Source organism: Toxotes jaculatrix, chromosome 5 (assembly GCF_017976425.1).
Source record: "Toxotes jaculatrix isolate fToxJac2 chromosome 5, fToxJac2.pri, whole genome shotgun sequence".
In the NCBI taxonomy this organism is placed as follows: domain Eukaryota; kingdom Metazoa; phylum Chordata; class Actinopteri; family Toxotidae; genus Toxotes; species Toxotes jaculatrix.
This window is the reverse complement of record NC_054398.1, coordinates 28,157,039-28,185,035: the sequence shown is the minus strand read 5'-3', so window position 1 is coordinate 28,185,035 and position 27,997 is coordinate 28,157,039. Positions and strand designations below refer to the sequence as shown.

The following is a 27,997-nucleotide window of genomic DNA, read 5'->3' as shown; positions in this document are numbered from 1 at the left end:
AGCCCAAAGGTACTCATGAATTATTCATGAACTGTTCACTGCCATCCTGGAGAGAAAAAAAAATACGTCTGCAACTTTATTCCTAGTTTCCATATTTCCGACAGCTCCTGAATGCAGCAGCAGGCTGACTGGCTCTGTGAAGATGGCGGACTGTATACGTGTTCCTCTGCTCCTGCTTTTGATGTGCATCTTGTCGTCTGTGCATCCAGTTCGCGGAGATAACAATGTAGTCGCCAGACTTCCTGGTAATCCTGATAACCAGCAAAATCAACCCGGAGGTCCTGGGCCGGTTGCGGTGATCCCGGGAGCCGCTGAAAGGAACCTGGGTGCTGGGGCCTCGCTTTCTCGGAGGCGCTCTGCCGGCTGGAAGTTGGCAGAGGAGGCTGTGTGCAAGGAGGACTTGGCCCGGCTTTGCCCCAGACATTCCTGGAACAACAACCTGGCAGTGTTGGAGTGCCTCCAGGACAAGAAAGAGGTAAATTTGCGGGACAGAGACTTGTGGCTGCAGGGAAAGAAGCAGGGTGTGCCTGCTGAACGGACCTGCTAACGTTAGCTGCCACCGTTAGCCAGTCGCTAGCCCCAGTATTGAGAGAACGTCACGGTAAATGCCCGTCAGAAAGCCAGCAATTTATGACTTATGATATTGTCTTAAATATTGCATAGACTGAAGAATAAAAATGGACGCATATTCAGAGTGTTCAGCATCCACTCTTCAGTTCGGCATGATGCAGTGTCATAAATGGCGCCTTCCTTTTTAACGACTTGTAAGTTTGTGAATCGTGTCGCCTCGCATTTCTTGTCTTTAACGTCTCCCCTGAATACACCGAACAGGGGCAACGTACCATCGATCAGCAGAAAAACATCTGTATCACACTGAAATAAAGCTTGCTTTGCGGAACGTTTTAGGCCGAATTTATGAGAAGACGTAGGTGTCATAGATTATCTCTGAGTTGCGATGGGCTTGTTTTCAGTTATTTCACTGAGAGTTTTAACATAACAAACTCGTAGATTATCGGGGCAGTTCGTAGATGGTTACAATGCGACTTGAATTTGGAGTAGCTAGCGGCTAAACGTAAGATTGGCCACATAATTTGCCAAGCTGCAGGCGTGACAGAACAGGACAGCAATTAAACACAAGATGTTTTGGCCAGACCTGGAAATATCCCGTTAACTTTGTAAACCAGGTTAGTTAACCTTAAGCCAGCTAATTATTTGGTAAACCATGCCATTACTCTGCTAGCAGTCCTAGCCTGGTTGAGATGTTAGCCCAGATAGTCGTCACCAAACCTTTCACTGGTTGATGTTTGGCTTTGTGTAAAACCTGTAATTACACTGTTCCCGTTAAGTTAAGACTGTTACAACGTTACACGGCACTAAACTGTGATGACTTGTCTCTGACTGGATGGTTAACTGAACTGGTTAATGAATGCTGGCGGCTTCTACCTGGTCTTTAAGCTGTTTTGTAGCTAACGTTAATGTGAGGCGGACAGAGCAGTTAAAATCCATTTTGTCAGCAGAGACTCTCCTGCTCCCCTGGGAAAGGTTGTCAGTAGCCTCCCTCTTCAGCCCCAGGCTGCACCAGGATTAGTAGTGTAGTAGTCACTGTGGTTGTGGGGTAGTGAATGTTGCCCTGACATGTTACTAGAGAAATATAAAACTCCCACGTCCTTCGCCAGTGCCAGTGACTTTAAGGTTTCTGGGTTTTTGTACCTTCTGTCATTTCTTTTAATTCATCAACTAAAAAATGAGTCAAAATATTGTCACAAATAGTGGAAAAACCATCAAACGTTTGGCATTTAATTTTCTATTGATCAACCAGTCGATTCATTTATTTCAGCTCCAGTTTGGCACCAGCTTTTCTCATTACGCAACTAAATTTAAGCCTGTTGAAATCGAAGAACCGTGGTGGTTTGGTGGAGGAGGGAGGTGTTTACACACACTCACACATTCATTCACACTCTAGTCAGAACTGTTTCTTCCTGATGTACGAGGAGTTTCGCAGCAGTCTTGTGTATCTGGTTCCACCTCAGTCCAGAGGTTTATATTGAGGTTGAGGATTACTCATCTCTTACTTTCACACTCTCAGTCTCACAGTGGGGGGAAAAAAAGCTTCTTCCTCAACCTTGCTCGTTGTGTGAACTTGTGATTTTTCAGATCACTGGGTTGCTTTTGTGACCCTTAGGCCCACTGAAGCATCCTCAGAGCTCAGCTCAGGACTGTGGCTGTTGGTTGGTTGGGTGGCGGCTGACTGCTCACTCACTTCTTTAAGCTCATTAGCTGCTTATGCCTATGGCAGAACTACAGCAGACTGTGAGCTCTCTATATGCGACAACAGGAGCTTACAGCAGCTGAGACAAGCCTCGGTTTGTGCCCATTATCTGGTTACTCAGAATCACAAGACAGCGTCCTCTCTGGTGGTAAAAGCTGTCATGAAATACTCGGTCTAGTAGCCTCTGTGCAGAAAATGCAGAACAATAGCCGCTAAAGAAAGAATGTATTTAAAGAAGGAAACAGTGTATGAGGTGTGCAAGTCAGTAAAAAGATAAATAATGTCAGATATTTCTTGTTTTTCCCTCCACAGAGGTTTTGACTTTGAGAGAGATAGTGGTGTATAGTTGAAGACGACAGTGGTGCCATCTGTGCTGCTTTGTCTTTTTTCTACCTCACACAGCAGCTCTGACTTTTTGGGTATTGTGATCCATCCTGTGTTGGAATCTTTTACTTGTTCATCAGGACACATTGCTTTGCTCTTTACTTCTCACTCCTGTTTGTACTCCTGTGTTAAAGCAGAGTTTAGGTTTGGGCTGAGTTCTCACTGGACAGTGCACCAAGAGGTATTTACCACAGTTGAATTTAGCAAATCGAGTTCCAGACATCTTAAAAATTTGAAAAGACCATAGCAAGTCTGAGTTTTCCTGCAGAATACGTTGGCTTTCAGAGTATTATTTAACACTTCTGCAGCCTGAAGAAGCTGCTCGTACTTGGTTCAGTCACGCTCACACTTTTCTTCAGATAAATAAGATACCTTGAACTGGAAATAACATTTTCTTTCAGTATTTTATCGCAAGATAAAGTACTGAAAGAAACCAAAAAGATCAGATTGCTTCTTGTGTGTAATTTACAGTCCTACAGGCTTTAAACGTGTTATTGCTTGTGGAAAAAAGGAGATGAAAACCAGTTTTAAAGGAAACTGTCTCATTATGAAATGTATTTAAACGACACAAAGGGAACACGATGCAAATATATTAACAGAAAAACTGTCCATGTACTTTAGCTGTATTAAAGTAAATACACTGAGTGGGATTACCAACGTGTATATTTGATGGATCGTGTAATTTAGTCCATCAGTTAAACACCCTCTCCATCACATCTGCTTCTTATCAAAGTGATTCACACAGACTCTGTAGAACTGGATATGCCAGGTACATTAATATGTTGTCCAGATCTATTTTTCTCTTTGGAACAAAAGGAAAGTCAGTCACCAGTCAAAACCCTTTGTGAGCGGTATTTTGTAGGAAACGTATTGATTCTTGAATGAAACCAGATTTCAGTTGTAACGTCTCGTCTCTCTGCGCCCACACGAACTCTGCTGCCGAGCAGCTACCGCGGAGCTTGTCCACCTTTGGTGTGAAGCCCCAAGCCACCCAGCTGGCACTCTGCTGCTGCTGCTGCTGCTGCTTCGGCTCTCTGGTTCAAGGGTGAGATTAAGAGCTGCTTTTAGACTTGTAGCATTTTTGTGTGTCTCCGGCCTGCCCGCTGTCGGTCCTGCTGGTGGCTGTGGTTTTGTGTACGTGGTGCAGAGCCTCAGAGTCCAGAGGGAGGAGGCTCTGGAGACTGAAGATTTTTCTCCGGCCTGTCGGCTACGTGAAGCCTCAGTGTGTCTGAGATTGTGTCGTCCTCCCCGTCGCACTCAGTTTGTGCACACTTTGAAAGTTGTCATTTAGCACATTAATACCAGAAGGCTCTCTTGGAGCTTTGATCCTCACTGCTTACTGATACCGAGGAGTCGTGTTTTTACACCCAGTCTGACAGGGGAATGTAAAAACTACATTTACCGAACTTAAATACAAGTAAAATTACTGGGTTTCTCTAAAGCAGAGTTAAGATTTAGTTGCTGGTTATGCTGCAAAAGCAAGTAATGAAACCATGTAAATACATGTTTGTTCTTATGTGATTGTTGAACATGTCATTCTGACATCATGCACAATAATGTGCTGCTCCAGTCTTGTGGTTTCAGTTCTCCCAGCACACATTGAACCTGCTGCAGGGATTTGCCCACATTCAGACACAGAAGCGTCAGTGAGGTCTGGACTCACTGGTGATAAGATCTGGCTCTCAGTCAGTGTTCTGCTTCAACCCAGAGGTGTTAGGTGGGGTTGAAGTCAGGGCTGTGTGCAGGCCAGTCAGCTTCTTAACACCATACTTGTTTCTTTGAGACCTGGCTTTGTACGCAGAGCATTGTCAGGTTGAAAGAGGAAAGAGCCCTGTGCATGTTGTTGCCAAAAACTTGAAAGAAGACTATTGTCTAAAATATCACTGCTGTCGCAGTAAGATTTTCCGTCATTGAACTACAGGGTCCACCCTAGGAAAAACAGCTGCATACCAAAACGTACAAAAGTTTGTGCAGTCAGATGTAACCACACAAACAACGTCAGTAACTGCTTGATTTGACCTGTTTTCATTCATAATAAATTCTCCAGAGGCCAACAAATACATTTTACTTGTGTAAATGGAATGCCACTGGTGTTTAATATCATGTTCAGCACTGAAATGAACCAGAAATGAAAGAACTTTAATGTCAGATATTATATGTTTTTTCCCTCCACAGAGGTTTTGACTTTGAGAGAGATAGTGGTGTGTAGTTGAAGATGACAGTGGTGCCATCTGTGCTGCTTTGTTGTTTTTTTCTACCTCACACAGCAGCTGCAGAGATGTGAGTGATCTGATTTTTAGCATCTTGTCGGAGCAGGTTGTCGGTCTTAATAATAAAGCAATAATAGAGACATTTCAGCATCTCTGGGTACTGAATCACTGCAGCTTTACTGTAGCTTTCATGGGCCTGTTTTGCATTATCCTGAACAAAGACAGGACCTTTTATTTTGTTTTGATAAAGTTATTTTGGTCTTGTGCCCAAAAGAAGAAGAAAATTGTTCCCGGTTGCTCAGCAACATCCTTTTGTGCCCTTCCAACATCTATGGTTCATTCAGGCTTATTGTCGATTTATCCAAACCAGTCTTCATCCAACTGCAGCTCTGCTACTGCTGTATATGTTTTAACACTGTTGATATCAGTAATTTAAATAAGGCTCAGGCGATGCAGTGATCTGATAATCAGACTGAACTGCCAACACGTTTATCCTGATCTTTTCAAGTCTGACGTTGTGTTGATAATGACATTAATCATTAGTTTTATACAGTCATTTATTTGTTTGGTTTGTGAAAGACAGATTGCTTCAAACTATTGTTCTGGTCGTGAAAGTCAGTACCAAGGTACAACCCTACCAATACACATAAGAGGCCACAGCGTCAAATCAATTCTGAACCACTGGGTTCGTGTTAAACAGATCAGTATCTTCAGTCCAGTGTATTGAATCTCTTCACTTTTATTTTGTGGGTCTTAAATAAATCATGTGAAGGGTCTTGATGAACGTATTTTGTTTTGTTCTGACGACTTTAAGAGTCCGGTTGAAACCTAATGAAGGTAAATTTGGTTGAAGGATAACGAACCACTCCCAAAGCAAACATGTACCTGAGCTAAAAACACACTCGCCCATGTAATCACACAGTTTGGTTTCAGCTTATCTCTGATCACAGGTACTTACTATGGTTATATGTAGGGAATACACACTCTCTGTGTGTGTGTGTGTGTGTGTGTGTGTGTGTGTGTGTGTGTGTGTGTGTGTGTGTGTGTGTGTGTGTGTACTTGTACATCTGTCTTTGTGAGGACCAAAAAAAAAGTGTAGACCTTATGGAGTGAGGACATTTCGGTCGGTCCTTCCCAACTGTAAAGGGCACTTTGAGGGTTGAGGCCTGGTTTTAGGGTTCAGGTTAGAGTTGGGCTTTGGTGAGGCTTTCAGTTTGGATGGTTAAGTTAGGCTAAGGGGCAGGGGAATGCATTATGTCAGTGAGTGTCCCCACAGAGATATAAATACAAGTGTGTGTGTGTGTGCACAGTTAATTTGTTGTTTCCTGTTTTGAAGATTTCTGCTGCTGCTTGTGCTGCATTTCACAGTTTGATGAAATGTCAGCGTCGCCAGCTCTTTTCAGTCTTTGTGTCTCCAGTGTTGGTGAAAGCAACACAAACACACACACATCTGTCACACACCTGACCTGAATGCTGCTCTATCCAGCTGTTAAACAGGGAAAAAAAAAAAAAAAAAAAAAAAAGCACCCGTCTTCTGGGTGGAGAGCCAAATAAAACAGTGTGCTGAGAGTCAGCTGAAGCTGCAGAGTGGTTCTGACTGACCTGAATCAAGAAAAGTGCTTAAACAGTTTCTGTTCGCTGATGTGCGGCCTCCGGTCGTCCTTGATTAGTCTTTAATTGGCTGACAGAAAATGCAGCATGCATCGCTCACTGAGTGAGCTCAGTGTTTATCAGTGTGGTTGTGTCAAGCTCTGGCCTTGTAGCGGCTGCTGGAGATGATCTACTGACAATAGTTTTTCGCCGTGTCTTTGTTTTTGTTTCATTTGTGGCTCTTTGCTCTGCGGTGCTGTCTATTGTTGTTGGACCTGCTCTTCTCTGAGGCATTAAAATCTCTTGTATGTATGTGTGTAAGTGGTGGAGCTGAAAGGGTTAATCGAATAATCTGTGAGAAATGAATTTGCAATTCTTTTGATCGTGGATCATATGTTTGAGTTTTGAACAGTGTTGGGCAAAACAAGATATCCTGACACTTTTGTGGACTGAACTTTAATTGGTTTGAGAAAATAGATGATGAGTTGTTAATAAGAAGACTTGTTATTTGCAGCCCTGATAGATGCCTACATTTAGAGCTGTAACAATTAGTAGATCTTCTAAATGCGTTAGAAAATTTAATGTGCAGCTGTTTGCAACTAAAAATCAATGAACTGATTAAATCATTTTTCAAGCAAAAAATACCCAAATATTTTCTGGTTCCAGCCTCTTAAATGTGAACATCTGCTTTCCTCTTGTTGTTAGCATTACGTTACATTTTATAGACCAAGCAAATCAATTATAATCAGTAAAAATAATTGCCTTGTTATTGACAGTTGACATGAAATAATCATTGTTGATTTCTGTGAGGAATGGAGGGGGATTACCCTGTTTTTTTTTTTCTGTGTTCTGTGCACTCGGGTTTACAGAGGGCGAGTCTGCTCAAACTCGCCTCATGTCAGATGTTTATGGAATTCAGCTCATCCAAGTAATTTCATGTCAAATAAGATTTCCTTCTGTAGGTTTTCAGTAGTTTTTGGATTCAGTGACTGTCAGCTGTAGGAGGCAGGGCTCAGAAAGCACCGATGAAGATGAAGGCTGTATGAATCTTAACACGTAGCTGCTGTGCTCTCTGCTTCTCAGCTCAGAAGGTGTTGGAAATGGCTGGCTTCCCCTCTGGATTCGCTCCTCTTTCTCTCTCTCTCTTCATGTGTCAGTTTCTCTCTCCTTCTCTTCCTCTCACCCACTTCCAATTATAGCTCAGCCTCACGCTGGTTTTCCCAAGACGAAACGAGGAGAGCTGATTAAGTTTAATTTAGCTGCAGCTATTAAATGAGACGGAGGTTCTGTCAGATTTTTCACATTCGCTGAGTGGAACTGGAACGTCGGTAAACAAAAGGGCACTGAATATTTCAGTCTCTCTAAAGTATGTGAATGGGTGTGTCAGCTGTGTTGGTTTTATTTCCTCCCGCTGTGTTGGATTACAGCTCTTAACAGCTGGTCAGTCCGTTTGAGTGAGATCGACAAAACAGTTTGGACTCGATTGAACTGGAAATGCTCTCATTTCATCATTGTTAGTTTATTTAGGCTTTTAAATCAACGCAGCATTGAAAGCAGATCTTGCAGGTCCCCTGACAGAGCTGGCAGACGCCCACATTAACTGCGTTGTGCTACTGTGAGAGGGTGTGATGTGATGTTTGGCTGTTGCAGTCCAGAAGTGGACTGAGCATGTGCAGAGGTGGGGTTCCTCCCTGTGGACCGGTGGTCGGTCCACAAGCACAGAAAAAGTCTGTCTCCTTTTGTTTTTGTATGTTCCGCCTTTTATACTCTTTGCTGACACTGACGTTGTGTTGTTTGTGCTGTGACTTTACAGGACAATATCATGTTGCTTTCAGGTGTCAGTTGGCCGCACCAGATTTTCAGGTGGAGCCTGCGTCAACAGCAAAATCAGTAAATGTGCAAACAAAATATTTGCAGTGTCGCAACCTAAAGATTTTTTTGCATCTGTGTTGAAGTAGCTTTATTTTTCAGACATTTAATTTACTGCCAAGAACAGCCACGCAGATTTGAGTGTTTAATCTGCAAAGAGTTTCACAATTTCCAGGAAATGTGTGTCTATATCGATTAAGAGATTTATTTCAAAGACTTTAGACTTTATTTCAAAGGGTAGGCACTGATTTTGAGGCAATTTACAAAGAAACGGTAGTTCATAGATAATAGTGTCCCCTCATAGCTCAGAATGTCCTTCCACTAATTGAAAATACAAAGATTAAATGGGAGGAAAGTCCAGAGTGAACTGTGGCTCAGTCGGCTAAAACATGACACTTTACACGGTGGCTCTTATAAATCAGGTCTCCTGTGCTGGACTGTGTTTTAATTGACTTGAGGCCATTAATAAAAGTACTTCTTACAATTCAAAGTGAAGTGTGTTGATGAAAATCCACCAGTAATAATGTTGAATGTTGTGTTATTTATGTTGAAATATCACAAAGAAGCTGTTTCATGTTGAGAAACCATCCTGAATATTCAAAGCAGTACCAATACTGTTAAAGCTAACGGAAACAATGAAGGGCCCTATCTGAGCTAGCTGCTCTGGTGGTGGGTGTGTCAGCTGTTATGGGTTAGTCTGGGTCACATTCGCAGGACCATTTATTTATTTATTTATTTTTCACCCCGGTTGACCACTGAGTCAGCCCAGTGCTGTTTATAACATCTGTCTGTCCTCTGCCCACCGTACCGTCCTCTCCTCAGTACGACCGGCCAGAGACCCCCTCATCACACTGCATTTACTGTCTGTGTGAAGAGCATCGTGACACTTGTGTGTAAAATACACTGTAAATAGGACACACACACACTCATGCTTAGTCAAACACACAGACGGCCTATTCCTGGCCCATGCTGTGGCTGCCATGTGGTAAACAGTCAGAAACTCTTCGGCCATCTGCAGAGCTGTTATTTCGAAGACACACACACAGACACACACACACACACACACACACTGCACGTCCTCCACTGGGAATACAGCAGGGATTTAGGGTTTTCTCTTGTTTTGGGGAGGGGGGGGTCGGGGTCGGGGGTGGCTGTTGGTCTGCAGGAGCTCGGCTGCTGGTCGAGGCAGGAAGTCAGACAGGTTCACCTCAGGTCAGCAAAGCACTGCATGAAAATAACTCCACATTCACTCCAGAAGCTGTGTCCTGAGTCAGGGGCCCCGCCTCACTGGAGGCCACCTATGAAGGTGCGTCCTCCTCTTCTGGTGACATGGTTGATGGAGGTTTAAACAAAGCGCCAGTGTCTGATACTGCCGCTAGACTCAACGACAACCCCCTGAACGCACCATCACAGTGCTGACAAACTTGCAGTGGATTATGGGCATGCGGGAAATGTTTCAGGTTGCTTGAGAAATGGCAGTGTGGTCGACCAGTGGTGCCATATTTGGTGTTGAAACTCACGTAGCTGTACATCTTAGCTGGACTCAAAGGCACGGAGCCGTTGGAAGAATGATCTGGACCCCTGCACCGACCTCCACGTCACACTCTAACCTCCCCTTTCTTTCTTCTCTTTCAGGAAACTGAGATCGCTGCCGAATGCAACCATGTAAGTGTCTACACCTCAGGTGTCACACCCAGAAACACAGCTTCCCTGCACGCATGCATCATGATCCAGTTAGTTAGTACAGTTAGTGGGTAGTATGAGGAAATCTGTGTAATCCAGATGTTTCGTGTATCTTCTCCCCTCCAGCTGCTGTGGAACTACAAACGGAACCTGACCACCGACCCAAAGTTTGAGTCTGTAGCTGTGGAGGTCTGCAAGACGACCATCTCTGAGGTCAGTTACTTGTTTGCTGTCAGTACAGATACAGCTACTGTAGCCTCTTTGCTGCTGCAGGGAAATGATCGGAACGTATTTGGGTTCCTCACAGTACAAAACAAGATTTAGCGCAAATTAAATCTTTCTGGAAACTAGAGCAGAAGAGTCCATTTATATCAACCAGTATCACTGATTTATGTAAAGAAAATGCTGGTTTTTTTTTTTAGTATCTGTGTGTCACATCTGTGAGAAATGAAAATATGCATTTGTATGAATAGATCAGCCATTGTGTTATTTTTAAAAAAAGGCCAGTTTGACTTCCTGGAGTTGTCCTGGAGTTTTCAGTTTGTCAGTCCTTTCTTTAACCATTAGCATGTTTCATATTACTGTTTTAAACTGCTTTATGGCCGTAATTACTTTAAAAATGACCCGATCTCCAGAAGGACCCTCATGTGCTGCTGATAATTTCATTTCCTTTGCAGGCTGTGTGATTGTAGTTCAGCCTGAATGAATGAATTTTTTTTTTTTACCATTTTGATAACATAGCATTAGGAAACAGGCTGCAAATACAGAAACTGTGCAACTTGTACACAGTGGAAATGACAAAAACATCAGTCAGCGCTTGCAACACTCCGTGACGCTGTCTGTGCCCTTCACACAGATTAAAGAATGTGCGGCCGAGGAGCCGGGGAAGGGCTACCTGGTGTCCTGCCTGGTGGATCACCGCAGCAACATCAGCGACTACCAGTGCAGCCAGTACATTACCAAAATGACCACCATCGTCTTCAGTAACTACCGGCTGATCTGCGGCTTCTTGGACAAGTGTCTGGACGACATCAACGCTTTAGTCTGCGGCAGCATCAGCACTATAGAGAAGGTGAGACGCAGAAACCGAACCTCTGTAAAGAATCAAATTTTTACCTGTAACTGGCTGCATTTTCTAATTAGGACTCTAATTATGGTGAATTCAGTTTAGGTTTAACTAGATTCTGTTCATTCTCTTCTCTTATTGAATCCCAGTGATGATTCTTCCCATTTGTGATTCTTTTTGGTTAAAAGGTAGAATTAAGAATAAATATAAACATTCTTTATTTAAATGTTGACGTGAAACATGCTGCAGGAAATGCTTCATTACTGCTGACTAACGTCCTCCCTGGTTTTCAGATGTGATAAGATTTTGCTCTATCACTGCTGTAGTGTAAAGACATGCACATGCGTGTTGACATGCGTAACTGACAATGCAGGTGGGAACTCAGTAGGTTAAAACAGGTCATGGAAGAAGCATCTGACTCGTCTTACAGGGTTCAGATGCTTTGGTCGAGATGTCGTCTGCTGCTTGAATAGAGCTGGAAAAGATGCGTCTGGTGATGTTGGTGGGTGTAGGACCAAATGAAGTGATGGCAGGCCATGTTGGTTGTCCTCAGCAGGGCGGGTTAAAAGAAGCCTTCACATTTTTGTGGTGGGTCTGATTAACCGGCATCACAGTTTCCTCTCAGTCAGATAATCCAGAAAAAAAAAAGTGTGACTCTGCTGGAATGAGAAAAGAAGTTTTGACAGCAGTTTGTCAGCGAGCAGAGCGAATCGATCTCCTCGGAACATGTTTCCCGCCGAGCTAAACCTCATAAGCCCGTTAGACACGCAGTTATTATGGGGTATCACGTCGGCACAATTAGGAGTCAGAGCAAATTATTTATTTGTCGGCGGGAGCGGAGTTGGTTTCATTATCAGGAATTTGTTGTGGCGGCTCATTTCTGTGGGGTGGAGCAGGTCGGAGTGGAGGTTAGACTGACCGCGGCGACTCTGTATTTCACTCAGATAGATCTCGCCTCCTACCTTTGGCCTCTGATGCGCTCTGACAAAACAATTTACGGGGTGAAAGTAATGTCACTGTTAGTGGTACCAGTACGAATAAGACATTTAAGCTGTAGCACAGAGCTGTGCTAATGAACAAATGTTTGGCGTTTTTTCTGGAAAGATGACTGAAACAAGTGATTATCAAAATAACTTATATATCTTAATTATGTGTTGACAGTTGAGAGACTGTCGTGGTACAGTCTAAACAACAATGGCTGCAGTGTGGAATTAAACGAAAAAGTTTCTGAACAACAGAGTCCTTCAGTTTCCAGGTGTTGGGTAGAAACACTACATGTGTAGGAAAAGCGGTATTTTCACGTTGTCCTGTAGAAATTGTCCTCGTGACACCTCACCTGCTGTAACTCTGCTCTCGCTGTGACCTTTGACCTCTGTGCAGGACGTCCACTCCCAGGGGGAGGTCATCGCCTGTCTGGAGAAAGGTTTGGTGCGGGAGGCCGAGGAGCAGCCAGGGGCACACGCCATCAAAGACGAGTGTAAAAAGGCCATCATGAGAGTCGCTGAGCTCTCTTCGGATGATTTCCACCTGGACCGCTACCTCTACTTCTCCTGCCGTGACGACCGCGAACGCTTCTGTGAAAATGTGAGGGTTTAGTTTAGAGTTTATATGCACGAGAAGTCTGATGGCTCAGTGGCAGACTATCGATGATCGGTCACCTCTGTCACATTGATATGAATTATTGACTGATAAAGTTATTTACAGATAAAAGAAGTGTTTTTTTAATTTATTTTGATTTTTCAGACTCTGGCCGGAGAGGGACGAGTTTACAAATGTCTCTTCAATCACAAGTTTGAGGAGGCGATGTCCGAGAGGGTGAGTGCTGTTCACTTTGTTTAAGAATTTTTTTTTTCCATCTTCTTCTTTGAGAGTAATAGATTAGCATTTTCACTAAGTGGGTTTAGAGAAGGTTATATCCTGTGAGTAAGGCTTTGGAAGCCAGGTTAGATGGTGGCCTGTCACATCGGAGTGAAACCCAAAGTGAAGAATCTAATGGGACAGTTGTGAACTCTGCTGTGATGCTGACGGCGGCTGCGTGTCCTCAGTGCCGCGAGGCGTTGACCACCAGGCAGAAGCTGATCGCTCAGGACTACAAGGTGAGCTACTCGCTGGCCAAAGCCTGCAAGTCGGACCTGAGGAAGTACCGCTGCAGCGTGGACACCAACATGCCCCGAGCCCGCGAAGCTCGTCTGTCCTACCTGCTTCTCTGCCTGGAGTCTGCTGTGCATCGAGGTGAGCAGCTCCGCCTCTGAGCCAACCCGCCAATCATTCTCAGTCCAACCACTAATTAATGTTCTCTGACAGTCAGAAGCCACTATTAGCCGAATTACCTGTCAATCACACACACAGTGAACCTCCCACGTGTCTGTCAGTCCGGCTCTAGTCCAGTCCACAGTGAAAAACTTTGCACTCAGCTGCACTGAAAAAGTAAAAGTAATAATAAGGCTGCAGCAGTAATGTATGTGTGCTTTCAGGTCGCGTGGTCAGCGGCGAGTGCCAGGGCGAGATGATGGACTACAGGCGGATGCTGATGGAGGATTTCTCACTGAGTCCTGAAATCGTGCTGCACTGTCGCAGCGAGATCGAGGGCCACTGCTCCGGTCTGCACCGCAAGGGACGAACGCTGCACTGCCTGATGAGGGTCGGCCGAGGGGACATGGGAGCGATCGACCCCAACTGTCAGAGGGCGGTAAGTCCACGTTAATATTAACTGTAACCGAAACACTGTCGGGGGCGGTGAGTCGCTGGGAATAATAATTTGTACTTTATAGACCACATGTTATTAGGTGGATTTTATATTTTTGTAAAATTCATCCACCCTCATCAGGGCCTGGGTTTCAGCAAGAGTTTATAGTTTCCAGTTCCGATTCTGCCTGTTTAATCCTGGTTCCTGTTCTTTTTATTATTTGTATTTATAGCTGCTTCAGCATCTATAAAAAGCTCATTTATTAAAAGCAACAAGTTATTTTTCTAAAGTAAAAAATCTCTTTTTTCATTTTCTGTTAGTTGATAGTAGTCTGTTATACTGAAAAGTCATTTTCAAGAGTCAATAAGCAAAAATGAAGAACATGTTACTTCACAAATTCCCAGATGTTATAAAATTCGAACCAGTTCTTGATGCCAGAACCTACTTTCAACATGCCTTGTCTCATTCTACCTCAGTAAATACTTTCCCACATTACCCAGAACCCCTTTCAGCATCTCCCAGAGGAGAGCTTCCAGCTGGTGTGATCTGGAACCAGATTTTTGTTGTTGATGGATATTTTTTCTTTTCCGTCTTCAGCTCCAGACTCTGATCCAGGAAGCCGATCCTGGAGCCGACTACCGTATCGACCGAGCGCTGAACGAGGCCTGTGAGTCCGTCATCCAGACCGCCTGCAAACACATCCGCAACGGAGACCCCATGTGAGTCGTCTTCACGACATGCATTACTTTATATTTCTGTCTCTTGTAATTCTGGATTATAACATTTTAAACTAATTGGATTCAAAGTAACTTCTGTTAAAAGTTGAAATGTCTATAAAGGCAAAGTGACCTTTCATTTTACAGCATTCCACAGAGTAAGTGATCATGTTTCAGGAAAAGTGGGTCATTCTGTGTGTGACATCTGAGTCTGCAGTGTTCTCGGTGAATTTGGTGCCAAACATCTAATTAGATGTGAATGTGTTGTCATCCCCGCAGGATCCTGTCATGTCTGATGGAGCATCTGTACACTGAGAAGATGGTGGAGGACTGTGAACACAGGCTGCTGGAGCTGCAGTACTTCATCGCCAGAGACTGGAAGTAAGTCCCGATAACCTTAATCAGGTTTAGGTTAGAAACTGTAGGCCACAGTGACTAAATCTGTGGCGACTGCAGCGACTTTGTACTGAGACATGACGACTGATGAGCCAGTCTGTTCCTTGGCACCTTATTCTCTGTTGTTTCTGGCCAGGTTGGATCCCATCCTGTATAAGAAATGTCAGGGTGATGCCGCTCGGCTCTGTCACACTCACGGCTGGAACGAGACCAGCGAGATGATGCCGGCCGGTGCCATCTTCTCGTGCCTGTACCGCCACGCTTACCGCTCCGTGGAGCAAGGACGCAGGGTGAGTTTCTGCTGCCATCGCTGCAGGAGGACAGTGTGACCTTTGAGCTCATCGCTCTCCTTTTTAAAGGATCAGTTCACCCAAATCGCAAATAAGCATAATTTCTTCACTTACCAGTAGTATTGTCTGTCTGGACAGATTAAAGTTAGGAAAAAACTTAGCTGGTGCTGAGAGATAATCCTCAGACCATGCTCTAATTAACAGTTCTGTTCACGTGGTGGCTGAGGGATAATAATCTGTGTCACAGGGATACAATTTGCTGCTCTTCACGTGGAATTATATTTAATACTGTGAGCAGCACAAACAAAAAGCCATTCATGTCCATCACACTGGGGTGTCAGCAGAAATGTCAGCTGCAGAGATCTCAAAATAAGATAGAATTGAACGCATTAAAATCTGGATGGCCAGATACCAGAGGGAGTGAGTGAGACATTGGACTGGAATTTGAACTTTTACCTCCCTATGCTAAAGTTTAGGCTGTCTGTACTCCTACACTCCCTGGAAATGATTTAAAGCACCAGCTAAATGTCTAAAGTTATAATACATGTATTACAGCAGGTTGTTTGTATGCAGAAGAAAATGGAAAAAACAATGGTAGGAGGAAGTTTGTGTGAACCTTCTCACTGACCAGAGAATATTCTCGTAGCTCCCCGATGGGGCAACTGAAGCAGAGCGCCATGGTTTCGCTGTGAGTACGTCCTGTTGCTAAACTGATGCTAAATCACAGGAAACTGGACATGTCTGTTATCATGATGGTGGTTTTGTAGGGGACGTGATTATTTTGGGGGGATAATTCTTATCTGGTATTGGTGCATGTGGGAGCTGATTTTCAAGAGGCTAAAGTCAAGTGAGGTGAGCTGTGATGTGAACAATCAATACAAAGCTCCGATCATGGAGAATCTTCATGGGGTTACGCTCATTAATCAGCTGCAGTGAATTTAACTGCTTGATAAAATCAGCTTTTGTTACATGTGATAGCTCTCCTTAAAGTGATACTCCACCCAAATATAGTTTTTTTTTTTTGATAACAAACACTTTGTGGTGCGTGGCTCTGCCCCGACAATGTTCCCCTCCTTAATGCTCTGAAACTCCACTGTACACAGTCTGTCTTTTATTGTAAAGCATAACTGTGTAACTCTCTGAATAAACCTACTTATGAATCTACCAACTTTTACCACCCGTAAAAATATGTTTCATATGCATTTCGTTACCCTGTTCTTGTACAAGTGGAATGACAATAAAGTTGGATCTAATCTAATGTTTGTAAAGGACAGAATCACTAAAACTGTAGAGTGGAGTATCAGTTTAAGGCCTGTGTGAACAATGGGAGGGAAGTTTTTCTCTGGGCTTTTTCTAACCGGACGTCATGATCGTCGTCCCGCAGCTCTCCAGGGACTGTAAGGTGGAGGTGCAGAGGATTCTCCACCAGAGGGCACTGGACGTGAAGCTGGACCCTGAGCTGCAGACACGCTGTATGACCGACCTCGGGAAGTGGTGCAGCGAGAAGACGGAGGCCGGACAGGAGCTGGAGTGTCTGCAGGACCACCTGGAGGACCTGGTGTTGGTCTGCAGAGAAGTCGTGGGAAACCTGACCGAGCTGGAGTCAGAGGTAACAACCACATCTGTCGCTGTGGCATCCCATAATACTCTCTCTGGTTCAGACACAAAGCCCCATTCTGCGCTACACATTCCCATCAGGTTGCAGTTTTCTCTCTTCTCCAGCACAGTGTCAATGTGGGGAAAAATAACCTGGTTCATTCTCTCACTCAGTGGTTCATAACATTTTTGGCTTGTGATCTAAAACTAATCAGTCTACTTGTGACAGTCACTTGTTACAGATTATGGTTGGTGTGGACGTGAACTGTGAACAGATTTTGAAGGATTTTCAGGAGCCGATAGAGCTAAAAGAAATTTTAAAAAAAGAGAAAGATGTTTGTAATTTCTTTAGTCGTTTTGTGGCCCCTCACATTTATCTGGGGACCACTTACAGGTCTGACTTCTGTGACTATGAGTCGTCCTGATGGAATAAAAAACAGGTTAACCAGAACTGACTGACTGTGTGATCTTACTGTGTGTTCTGTCCTCAGGATATTCAGATCGAGGCGCTGCTTATGAGAGCGTGTGAACCCGTCATCCAGGCCCACTGCCACGTACGTCTGCTCTGAATTCACTGTTCTTCTGAAATCCAGTTTGTGTTAGAGGAGGAATTGTTTAGAATGATTAGATTAGATTAGATTAGATTCAACTTTATTGTCATTACACATGTACAGAGACAGGGTAACGAAATGCAGTTTAACATCTAATCAGAAGTGCAAAAGCAGCAAGTGCAGGATATGGCAAAAAAAAGAGGAGAAAAAAATACTACGAACATCAATTACAAAGGGTGGGGGTTACAGAGGGGCTGAGTTCAATAAGGAAACAGCTGTGGGGGAAAAAGCTGTTCCTGAGTCTACTGGTTCTTGTGCGGAGGCTCCTGAAGCGCCTCCTGGAGGGCAGGAGGTGAAACAGACCATTTGCAGGGTGAGAGGAGTCCTTGAGAATGTTGCGAGCTCTTCGCAGGCAGCGTTTCCTCTATTGGCTGAACTCCTTCCAAAGAAGAGATCAGCTGCTCTTGAGTTTCACATGAACTGTTAATGCAAAGTGTTAATGCACATATCTAACATTTAATCATCTCTCTTTTGTTTCATCAGAGCGTTTTAGACGCTGAACTGCAGAATGACCGTGCATATGCTGACATGATATCAGCTGTCAAATATTTCATAATACTGTTTATACCATGGTGGTTATTCATTTAACACGCCTAACAGACTTTTTTTGAACATTGTTAGAAGTGTAGAGAACCCATATTAAGAAATACTACAAAATTAAATTTGACATCATGGCCGAGGACTGTTTAATGTTTTTGGTTTGTGTTTTTCATATATATTTCTCCACCCCCCCCCCCCCCCCCCCCCCCACCCCCCGTATCTCTTGGTCTCTTCCTGTCAGGAGGTAGCTGATAATCAGATAGACACTGGGGATCTGATGGAGTGCTTGGTTCAGAACAAACACCAGAAGGAGATGAATGAGAAGTGTGCGGTGGGGGTGACACACTTCCAGCTGGTGAGCAGACTGATGCAAACGTGTTGTTTCTGCTCGACAGGAAAAGAAACCATCAGCGGGCAACAAAAAAAAACATGTTTATTGCTTATCACTATTGACTGATCTTAACCTAATACTTGTGATGTGACATGATGATGATATGAACGTATGAACTACAACAAGCAGCTCTGTCTGTCTTTCTGTCCTCAGATTCAGATCAAAGATTTCCGTTTCTCCTACAAGTTCAAGACGGCCTGTAAGGAAGACGTCCTCAAACTGTGTCCCAACATCAAGAAGAAGTAAGACACACAAAATCAAAGTGGTGTTTCAGAGACTGCAGCAGATGCAGCAGTCTGCATTTCAGCATAGATGTTTTGTTAGATACACTTTTCCAAATTCGCAAATGTTTTTCAGGTGTTATTGTAAATGGTGGCTGGTCAGTTCAGTTTTTCCAAAACTCCTCCCGAGGTTTTCAGATCTCAGTGTTTGGGAAGAAACTGGTGACTGAATTATACCGTTCGCTGCCAGCAGCCTTTTTTCCATCTGACAGCCCAGAAAATACTGAGGAAACTTCTGAAATGTCACCAGACATGTGAAAAAGGACATTTTCAAGGTTTAGGAAAAAAAAACAAACCTGGTTTTTGGAATGTTAGAAAACATCCATCCGCAGTGTATGATCAGTTTTGAGCAGGTTGTGTTTTTTTTGGTTTTATATTTAGATCACTGAGCAAACACTCGTGATATATTTGTATGTCAGTCATGTCAATATAGACATATGAATATATTTTACCGAAAATATTTGTGGCACTGCCTGATTTACTGATTGACATCTGAGGAATCGCATCCCAGATGTGTCAGCTACAGAGTTTGACTACTCATTTCTGACTTCAATCTCTGAAGCTGAGCAAAGCAGAGCATGTCAAACAAGACATCCACGTCCTCAGCGTAGAAAATAGAGAGAGAAGGCAGCATTCGGTTTTTACAATCTGCTATGAACAGAGAATAAGACGAAGAAATAAACATGGAGCTGCAGATAGATACATAGATATACTTTATTCATCCCTCAGAGGGAAATTGTTATGGTGGTAAGATGCAGACAATACAGGCTGTCTGTTCTGCAGCAAAGTTCAGTTTTATGTCACAGTTCAGTCATACTGCTCCACTGATATTAAAACAAGCTCGCTGCAGTTTAAAACAGATCCTTTGACAGCAGCCACGAGTGAAATCAGAACGTGGAAGTTCAAGCTGCAGACGACCTGTCAGAAATAAAACTGACATTCAGCCTAATTCTGACACTAGTTGTTGGACGGCTCATCTAAAAAAATCATTCAATGTTTCTGTCGCTGTTTATTCCACGACGGATTCACAAACAGACTTTCCCTTCGTCAGAGAGGAGGAAAAAGAATCCTGACGTATATATTTCAGACTGGGTGAATGACCTTTTTGTCTTCCTGTCTTTCAGGGTGGACGTAGTGATCTGCCTCAGCACCACGGTGAGGAATGACACGCTGCAGGAGGCCAAGGAGCAGCGAGTCTCCGTCAAATGTCGTAAACAGCTGCGGGTGGAAGAGGTGGAGATGGTACGTTCACTGACACACCGACACAGTCACTGTCAGTCTGAGAGGAAGTGAACCGCTGCCCAGAGACTAAACAGCAGCGCAGAGACAGGAAGTCCAACCACAGTAAATGTCAGTCGTGTCAGACAGCAGTCGAACCATGTCACTGAAAGAAAATGACCATTTTATAAGTAAAACACTGTCTAACTTGCCAGTCAAACATTTGTAAAACCTCAGTAGAGATCTTAAATAAGTAAGTAAGTTTCTGCTTTTCTTTTCTGAGCCCTTGTTCTGATGTTTTTATCCGACTGTTCATGTGTCTCGAGATGCTGAGATGTTTCCTTAAGCCGGCCTGAGTTTCTTTTTCTCCGCCTGCACGGATTAAAAGTTTCTCTGTTTTCTTGGCTCTGCATTTTCCTGTAAATCCACTAAATCCTTTTGCGAATCTCTGCAGTCGGAGGACATCCGTCTGGACCCGGAGCTGTACGACTCCTGTAAGCAGGACATCGCCAGATTATGTCAGAACGTGGCCTACGGCAACGCACAGGTCAGCGGCCACACATGCAAACACACAGTTCTGCTTGTTTACGCCACGAAGATGCAAATTTAACTTCACTATCAAACCTCAACACGGGTGTTAAAGAAAAATAAATAAATAAAAATTAAAAAAAAACAAAACAGGAGAAAATTCAGTTTATGAAATTAGTTTTTGCAGTAGACCTGAGACGGTGGTGGACACTTCAGTCAGAGTCTGTGTCCAGCAGGTGGCAGTATTATTATCTGCAGTTTGAGAGTTCTGATCCGAATATCTGTTTCTCTGCAGGTTATCGAGTGTCTGAAGGAGAACAAGCGTCAGTTGACTTCGCGTTGCCACCAGAGGATCTTCAAGCTGCAGGAGGTGGAGATGGTTGATCCTGAACTGGACTACCAGCTGATGAGAGTCTGCAAGCACATGATCAGGGTAGGTCCAGTGAAACCAGCAACATGTGATCAGGAAAGGGCCTCTTGAAAAATTCGGGGGCCCGACTTTCCCTCAGAAGAGGATGGTTTATTTTTCATTGGTAGGTGTTGGTCGTGTTTGGGTCTGAATCATGGTTCGTGTGTCAAACTGGGAACTTTTCAAACTTTAACAGTCACAAATGATCCCAAAATCCCAATATGTGTTTGTGTCTTAGTTAGTAAAACTTGTATTGTGTGGGTTTTTATGAGGGACCCGGATGTAACAGCCGTTCCGTGTGTGTTTCAGCGGTTCTGTACAGAGTCGGAGGGGAAGAACGTTCTTCAGTGTCTGAAACAGAACAAGAACAGCGAGCTGATGGATCCCAAATGCAAACAGATGATCACTAAGAGACAGATCACTCAGAACACAGGTACACACACACTCACACACGACCAGTGTCTCTGCATCATCAGGACCACAAGTACGACTGCTCACATTGTGTTTCTGTGTGTGTTTCTGTGTCCAGACTACAGGCTGAACCCGGTGCTGAGGAAAGCCTGTAAAGCCGACATCCCAAAGTTCTGTCAGTCCATCCTGAACAAGGCGACAGCAGACAGCGAGCTGGAGGGTCAGGTCATCTCCTGCCTCAAACTCAAATACGCCGACCAGGTCAGGACCACACCTCTGTCTAAACTCTACACACATCAGGACATCAGGAGCTGATGAGTGTGACTAACCAGGCTGACTCTGTTCCAGCGTGTGATATGTGAATATTGTAGTCTTAAGTCTGATCCAATCACTGTCAGCTGTCCTCATCTAAAATTGAGAATTCACAAAGATCTGCGATTAGTTCTTCAGGTAATTTTGTCTATAACATGAAAATATTCATGCGTGTGTTTCTGTGTTGGTCTGTCGCGGCAGCGTTTATCGTCAGACTGTGAGGATCAGATCCGGGTCATCCTGCAGGAGTCGGCGCTGGACTACAGACTGGACCCTCAGCTGCAGATCCACTGCACACAGGAGGTTCACATTCATTCTTAATGTTTTGGTTGCTGTTTGCAGCACTTTAAAATGTTTTTAAATCTCCAAAGTCGACGTACGGTTGACATCTATCAGCTCATGTTTAGACTCACGGCAGATACTTAGCATTTGATTGGATGAGAAGAAACTACTCCGCTCATTTTAATGAAAACCTGCTGCTTGTGTAAAATTAGAGGAAGAAATGTTCATGTGTGAAATCATCACCTGTGAAAAGTAAAGTAGCAAATAATGGCCAGATATCCTGTGTCTCCATAACCACTGTGTGTTATCACAGTCACTCAGGGAGGTGCAGTCAAAATCTGTAGCTTCAGTTTTTATTATCATCCCAAAGGACATTTGGTTTGCAGCCAGATGCTGAACACAGATCAAAAGCAGACTGACCTTAACGAAACTCGACAACGGAAAATTCCTACAGCTGATGCTGCTGATATTCAAGCCATCACAAGATGTCACCCCGCGCACAGAAGAAAGATTTTTAAAAAAAGCTGTGTGGAAGTCTTTTTTCATTTTTCTGCTAATCTACTCTGCACTGTTTACAGTGAGCAGATTACTGATTGTGTGTCTGTCTGTGTGTGTGTGTGTAGATCTCGAGGCTGTGTCCGGAGGAGGCAGCAGCACAGGAGCAGACAGGGCAGGTGGAGGAGTGTCTGAAGGTCAACCTGCTGAAGATCAAACAGGAAGGATGTAAGAAGGTAAACAAACCTGCTGCTGCGTTCACTGACCACTGAGGGGATCGGAAACCCCAGCAACATGACATACAGCCGGCATGAATGCACAACTTATAGTTAACATAGAAAAAGAAAAAAACATATTTTACCAAATCTTGCCATTTTTTCTGATATATGAAACCTTCCTCTTCTTTTTCTGTTCCTCCTTTTTCTCCTCTCCCTCTTCACTGTTTCTCCACATCTACCTCTTGTTTCCTTTTATTCTTAATTACCTTTCCCTCCTGCACATCATCTTAAAATGTGTTTTTCCTTGTCACTGTCTTCCTTCCTTCCTTCCTTCCTCCTCCTCTTCCTTCACCTCCTCATCCTCCTCTTCTTCCTGCAGGAGGTGTTGAACATGCTGAAGGAAAGTAAGGCGGACATCTTTGTCGACCCTGTCCTTCACACAGCGTGCGCTCTGGACATCAAACACCACTGTGCTGCCATCCCACCTGGCAGGGGGCGCCGTGAGTCCACAGACAGACAGACAGACAGACAAACACACACCTCAGCTCTGACTCACACATGAAAAGCAAAATTCATTTTTTATTACATCTGCTGGCCTGTTTCTTGTGATGGTGCCGTGAAGTTCAAGGCTGTTTGTCACAAGTGTTTTAATAAAAGGTATTATTATTATTATTATTATTATCCATTAGAGATTTACATTAAAGTTGTCAGTTTAGCAGTTTAGATATTTTTAGGCAACTTTTTTCTTTTTATTAACCCACAACAAGTTTGAAGCTATTTGAATGTTATGTCAGGTTCAGTTTATTTTGTTTATTTAATCAACAGGTTTCTCTCAAGGTTATTATTATTTTTGCTTTTGCTTTTATTTGGTTTTAGATTTTCAGTTTATTCATTCAAGAAAACATGGAAATTACGACATCCCCATCGTAACCTGTCAAGGCTGATTACAAAACACAGGAAATAAATACCCACGCAAATAACAATAACATAAAACTGTATTCCATAATAAAACAAATTAAACACAAATTGAAATAAATTCCTAGTTTACATTCTCCTCACAAAATTCTGGTTGTACTGGAATGTCCCATATCCCTTACTGCCATGTTTGATAGAGACAGTCGAGAGCCTGATAGGAAATGAAAGAGGAGGAAACGATAAGAAGCGAAAGGCTGAGTTGAAAAAGTCACAGCACCATTCGTGGTTACGTGTTACGCTTCTCAACCACTCAGTTACCAGATGCCCCCACAGGTTTAATTACATCAGCATCAGTGTTAAAACTAAAATATATTACACTATATAAAAACAGAGCAGCTACAAATCAACACAACATAACAAGTGAACGTGTTTGATGTTCTGTTTGCTTCCTCAGAGATGTCGTGTCTTATGGAGGCGCTGCAGGACAAACGTGTTCGTCTGCAGCCGGAGTGCAAGAAGAGACTCCAGGATCGCATTGAGATGTGGAGCTACGCTGCCAAGGTACATAAACCCCCGGCTTCTTCACACTGTCAGCGAAAACCAAACCTCCAAACACTGTGAAAACACAGCTGGTGGTGATGTGACAGACAGCAGGAAACACGCTGAGGTCTTCACACCACAGAAGCAAACAGGAGCTGTGCCGTTAAGTTTCTGTGGAGGCGTCTGTGTGGAGCCTCTCTGCTGTTAACAGTGTGATCCTGCAGCAGAGTTAATAATGGAACGAGCTGAATGAAGTTTTTATCTGTTTAATGTGGCTGCATTTTATTAAACTGACTGAGGTCCAGTAACGTATAGTTTTAAAGGGCTTTTATTGTGGCATGGATTGTTGACAGGTGACAGGAAGCTGCATAAAATCTGTGTTAGATTAGAAAGGTTTAAAGTTTAGTTTAAAAGGACTTTTGTTTTGAAAATTGTTTCAAAGGGGATGCATTCAGTTACATTTAGTTTGGTTAAAATGAGACTTTTATTTTGAAAGTGTTTTTTGGCCTACCTGTATTTGAATATATTCATATATTTTTGTTTGTTTTTCACTGTCTTGTCTGTACGCTCCGACAGGTGGCTCCCGCTGAGGGTTTCTCCGACCTGGCCATGCAGGTGATGACATCACCGTCCAAGAACTACATCCTGACTGTGATTGGTGCAGGTGTGGCGCTGCTCTTCCTGGTGGGGCTGTTCTGCGGCCGGTTCACCAAACGCGTGACTCAGGAGCTGAAGGACAGGTAGACCACGCTCACTCTGGGGTCAGGACACGTCCACAGGAGAAACGACCACCGCTGAAACAGACCTCCCTCCCCCCCCCGACAACCGCAAGAACTCCACCTGCCTTTCCACTTTGCCGTTTCAGTCCTTCTCGCCGCGCTTCATCCATCATCACTCCTCGCTTCTTCTTGCTTCCTCTTGAGTGACATTACTCACAGTCCCGCAGCTGAAAGTGGGCCTGATCAGTGACTCACCTGTGCTGTTTTGACATGAGCCCCGCCCACTCTTCAAGAGGCCACGCCCACCGCCACCTCTTCTTCAGATTTTTTTTTTCTTCTGATTCTTCTTCTCTCTCTGAGCCGGGTCCTCCCGCAGTTTTACCTGCGCTCACCTGATGTAGATGCAGTATTACTCCGCTTTTCTTTTTTTCCCTCCCCCCGTTGCTGTGGTGGTGGGTGGGGTGTCTGAGGAGAGGGGGAGGGGGAGTGGGGGGTTGTAAGGATACGGGGTCAAAGATCAAAATTTAGGGACAAGGGAGGTGAATGAAATCATAGTGTAAATGTGTAGAAAGTGGGAAGTGGGATGGGGAAATGCTCGTGTATAGAGCAGTTTAATGACTCCAGTATTTTAATGACTACAGTGTGTGTGTGTGTGAGTGTGTATGTGTGAGTGTGTGTGTGTGTGTGTGTTTGTTTGATCTAAACTGTCTTTCTACCACCTTATTCTTCTAGTTTGTGTCCTGCTTAAAGGGTTTTTTGGGATTTTTTTTTTTTTTTTTTGCTTATGTGTATTAGTTAGGTTTATCGCCGTGGGACTGCCAGACGGGCGGTGCCAACCAGCCAGCCCTTCACCGAGCCACAGATGAGATAAAGAAAGGAGGGGATAACGCATCACAAACACTCCCAGCCGGCTCGCTCAGAGCTCTTCCTAAAAGCGGGAATTATTAGTGGTTAATTTTATTTTTGACTTTTGAAACAGCAGACCTGGTGACCTCAGCTCTCCTTTAATGCAGTCCGATTTTTTTTTTTTCTCAGTCCAACCTGTGCCATAAATGCACCATATCCACCTGCTGCTCCCAGTTTAGCCGATGTCACCGTTCCAGCAGCCGGTTGGGACGTTTGTTTGTTTTCCATTGTGCCACAGAAGCAGTGGTGATCCCGTTCTGAACCTGAACTGGGTGGAGCAGACGTACTGGGCAAACTGGCTTGTCCCTCTCTCTCTCTCTCTCTGGCTTTCCTTTTTTCCCCCCAGTCATGAACTTGCAGAGTGGCCGTCGGTCTCACGCTGGTTGGTACGGAAAAGCTGAGAGCAATGCAGGAAAAAAACAGAATAAAGAAATAAAAAGAAAGGTTCTAGATTATTATAGAGATGTGAACATTTTTGTGTAAAGATGATACTGGAATCATTGCACATTTTTCGTTCTTTTTTTTTTTTATATCTATAAATATATATATATTGTTTTGTCATAGCCTTATTTATTTGTTTACTAATGGACAAAGTTTTTTTTTTTTTTTTCTATGATTTGAATGTTCTCTGGTTGCCTTTTCTCCAGCGAGCGAGCGTCCCTCCTTCCTGCAGGGGGGGAGGAGGAGGGGATGCAGGCGGTGAAGGTTCGGCGTCCTCCGGGCTTCAGCCTGCTTCAGCCTGCTTCAGCAGCTGGCTGATTTTTCATGCAGGGCAGTGAACGCCTCTCTGGTAGGCAGAGTGGGTTCGGTTTCTGCAGCACGTTAGAAACTGAATTGGACTGAATTGAGTCCGGAAAGCTTTGTTGATGTGAGACGAGCTGTGCGATGGTGACAGGAAAAGATCGATCGTGTAGTTTCTGAGTCGGTACATCGACATCTTTAATGTGATGATGCTTTGGGGATGACCACTGCTTTCATATGCTACTAAAACTGATCAGTTCTGTGGATGTAAAGATCTAACAGGAAATAAAACGGTTTTTATCGAACTTTAACGAACATAAGGTTTTATTTTTCGTGCTTTCACGCCCGTCCTGTTCGGTTCGGTTCGGTTCGTCAGGGCTGGTGTGAAAGCTGGAAACTGAAATCTGGTGTGTGTGTGTGTGTGTGTGTGTGTGTGACCGGGCTGAGACGAACTACAGGACAGTATGACTTTAGATCTGTGACTTTAGCATTAAAGCTAAATGATCAAACTGGTCTGATGATCAGTTGGTGATCAGTTGGTGATCACCTGGTCTGTGCAGGTTACTGCTGGAGGTTTCCGGTTTTATCGTCCGTCACAGAGTCGCGAGCTTTTTTTTTTTTTTTTTTTTTGGTCTCACTGCGTCTGAGCGACTTCGCGAATCTCTCCTCTCCCAGGTGAAGCCGATCTCGTGTACATGATGTGTAGTATACTGATACCGAGTGCTGACAGGCTGTTAACGTCCGTACCGTACCGTACCGTGAAGCCTGTACCGATCGTTGTTTTCTACCTGTTGAAGCTCGGGTGTGCTGAGCGCTGCCCTCCCTGCTGAACATGAGACGTTCGGATTCGTTGAACTGCCTTCGCTTTTTTTTCTTCCCCCCCATCATCTGACTTCAGTTTTATCAGAGTGTGCCTACTCACCGTCCCGCTGAGGGACCCTGCTGTACAGAACATCCCAGAACCCCCTGCAGCACCCAGCCGAGGAGCACGTGGGCATGAGTGTGTCTGAGTGTGTGTGTCATGGATAACAGGTGTGCGTGTGTGTGTGTTGCCCACAGGTTTCACACCGTGAGTGCGTGCAGGATGCTGAGTGATCTTCGGTCGGTTCCTCGCAGTGTTCTCGTTGTCCGAAGCGATGATGACTAGAACGTTTGACTTTAAGTTTGTGATGATAAAACCTCTTTGTAAACGATGTTTTGTGTCTGAATCCATGGTTCTCCTGGTCATCTGATTAATTTTTTTTTCCTGTCCACTTTTCCTTTTGGTTTCTTTCTGTTGTTCTGTACAGATGAAAATTGGACGGTTTGTTAATAATAATAAAGTCTGCAAGGTTTCTATCCCACTGTCAGGTCTGTTTATTTCAGATCCACCTTTAAAGCACAAGACAACGAATCTTTGACCAAACCAACAATCAGTATAACTGCTGACAAGTATTGTGTCTAAATCCTGATTTCTTTCAAAGGCCCTCAGTCACTGTCCACATCTCTGTTTCTTTTAGCTCGGAGCATCTGAAAATCTGAAAAACAAGAAAGCGTTCAGCCTGATGATCAGCCTCCAGCTCTTCTTTGTCATCAGTGGCAGTAAAACAACATGCTGACAGTTACTGTAACTCTGCCGTAGGTGTGTCTGACTGTAGAAACGGAAATACGATTCTAACTATAACCAGGGAAACAAGAATAAATCCAGTCAAACTTCCTCTGTCGTCTGACAGCGAATTGTTTCTT

General features: G+C 43.9%; 1 protein-coding gene across 2 annotated transcripts; it reads left to right on the top strand.

The window, feature by feature from the left end:
* Window positions 1–109: 109 nt before the first annotated feature.
* On the top strand, window positions 110–27,610 carry glg1a (golgi glycoprotein 1a). Of its 2 annotated transcripts, XM_041037664.1 has the most exons (26): window positions 110–475; window positions 9,958–9,987; window positions 10,132–10,218; window positions 10,862–11,077; window positions 12,452–12,655; window positions 12,815–12,886; window positions 13,117–13,303; window positions 13,546–13,760; window positions 14,355–14,476; window positions 14,753–14,854; window positions 15,006–15,159; window positions 15,806–15,847; window positions 16,544–16,768; window positions 17,247–17,309; window positions 18,148–18,261; window positions 18,451–18,539; window positions 19,703–19,820; window positions 20,251–20,343; window positions 20,620–20,757; window positions 21,043–21,166; window positions 21,263–21,405; window positions 21,658–21,759; window positions 22,362–22,469; window positions 22,831–22,951; window positions 23,821–23,927; window positions 24,483–27,610. In XM_041037664.1, the coding sequence occupies exons 1-26, from the start codon at window positions 143–145 to the stop codon at window positions 24,648–24,650; spliced, it is 3,477 nt and encodes a 1,158-aa protein (XP_040893598.1). In that variant the 5' UTR covers window positions 110–142; the 3' UTR covers window positions 24,651–27,610. The 2 variants fall into 2 exon arrangements, with proteins under 2 accessions (XP_040893598.1, XP_040893599.1); XM_041037665.1 differs by lacking the exon at window positions 15,806–15,847.
* Window positions 27,611–27,997: the final 387 nt, after the last annotated feature.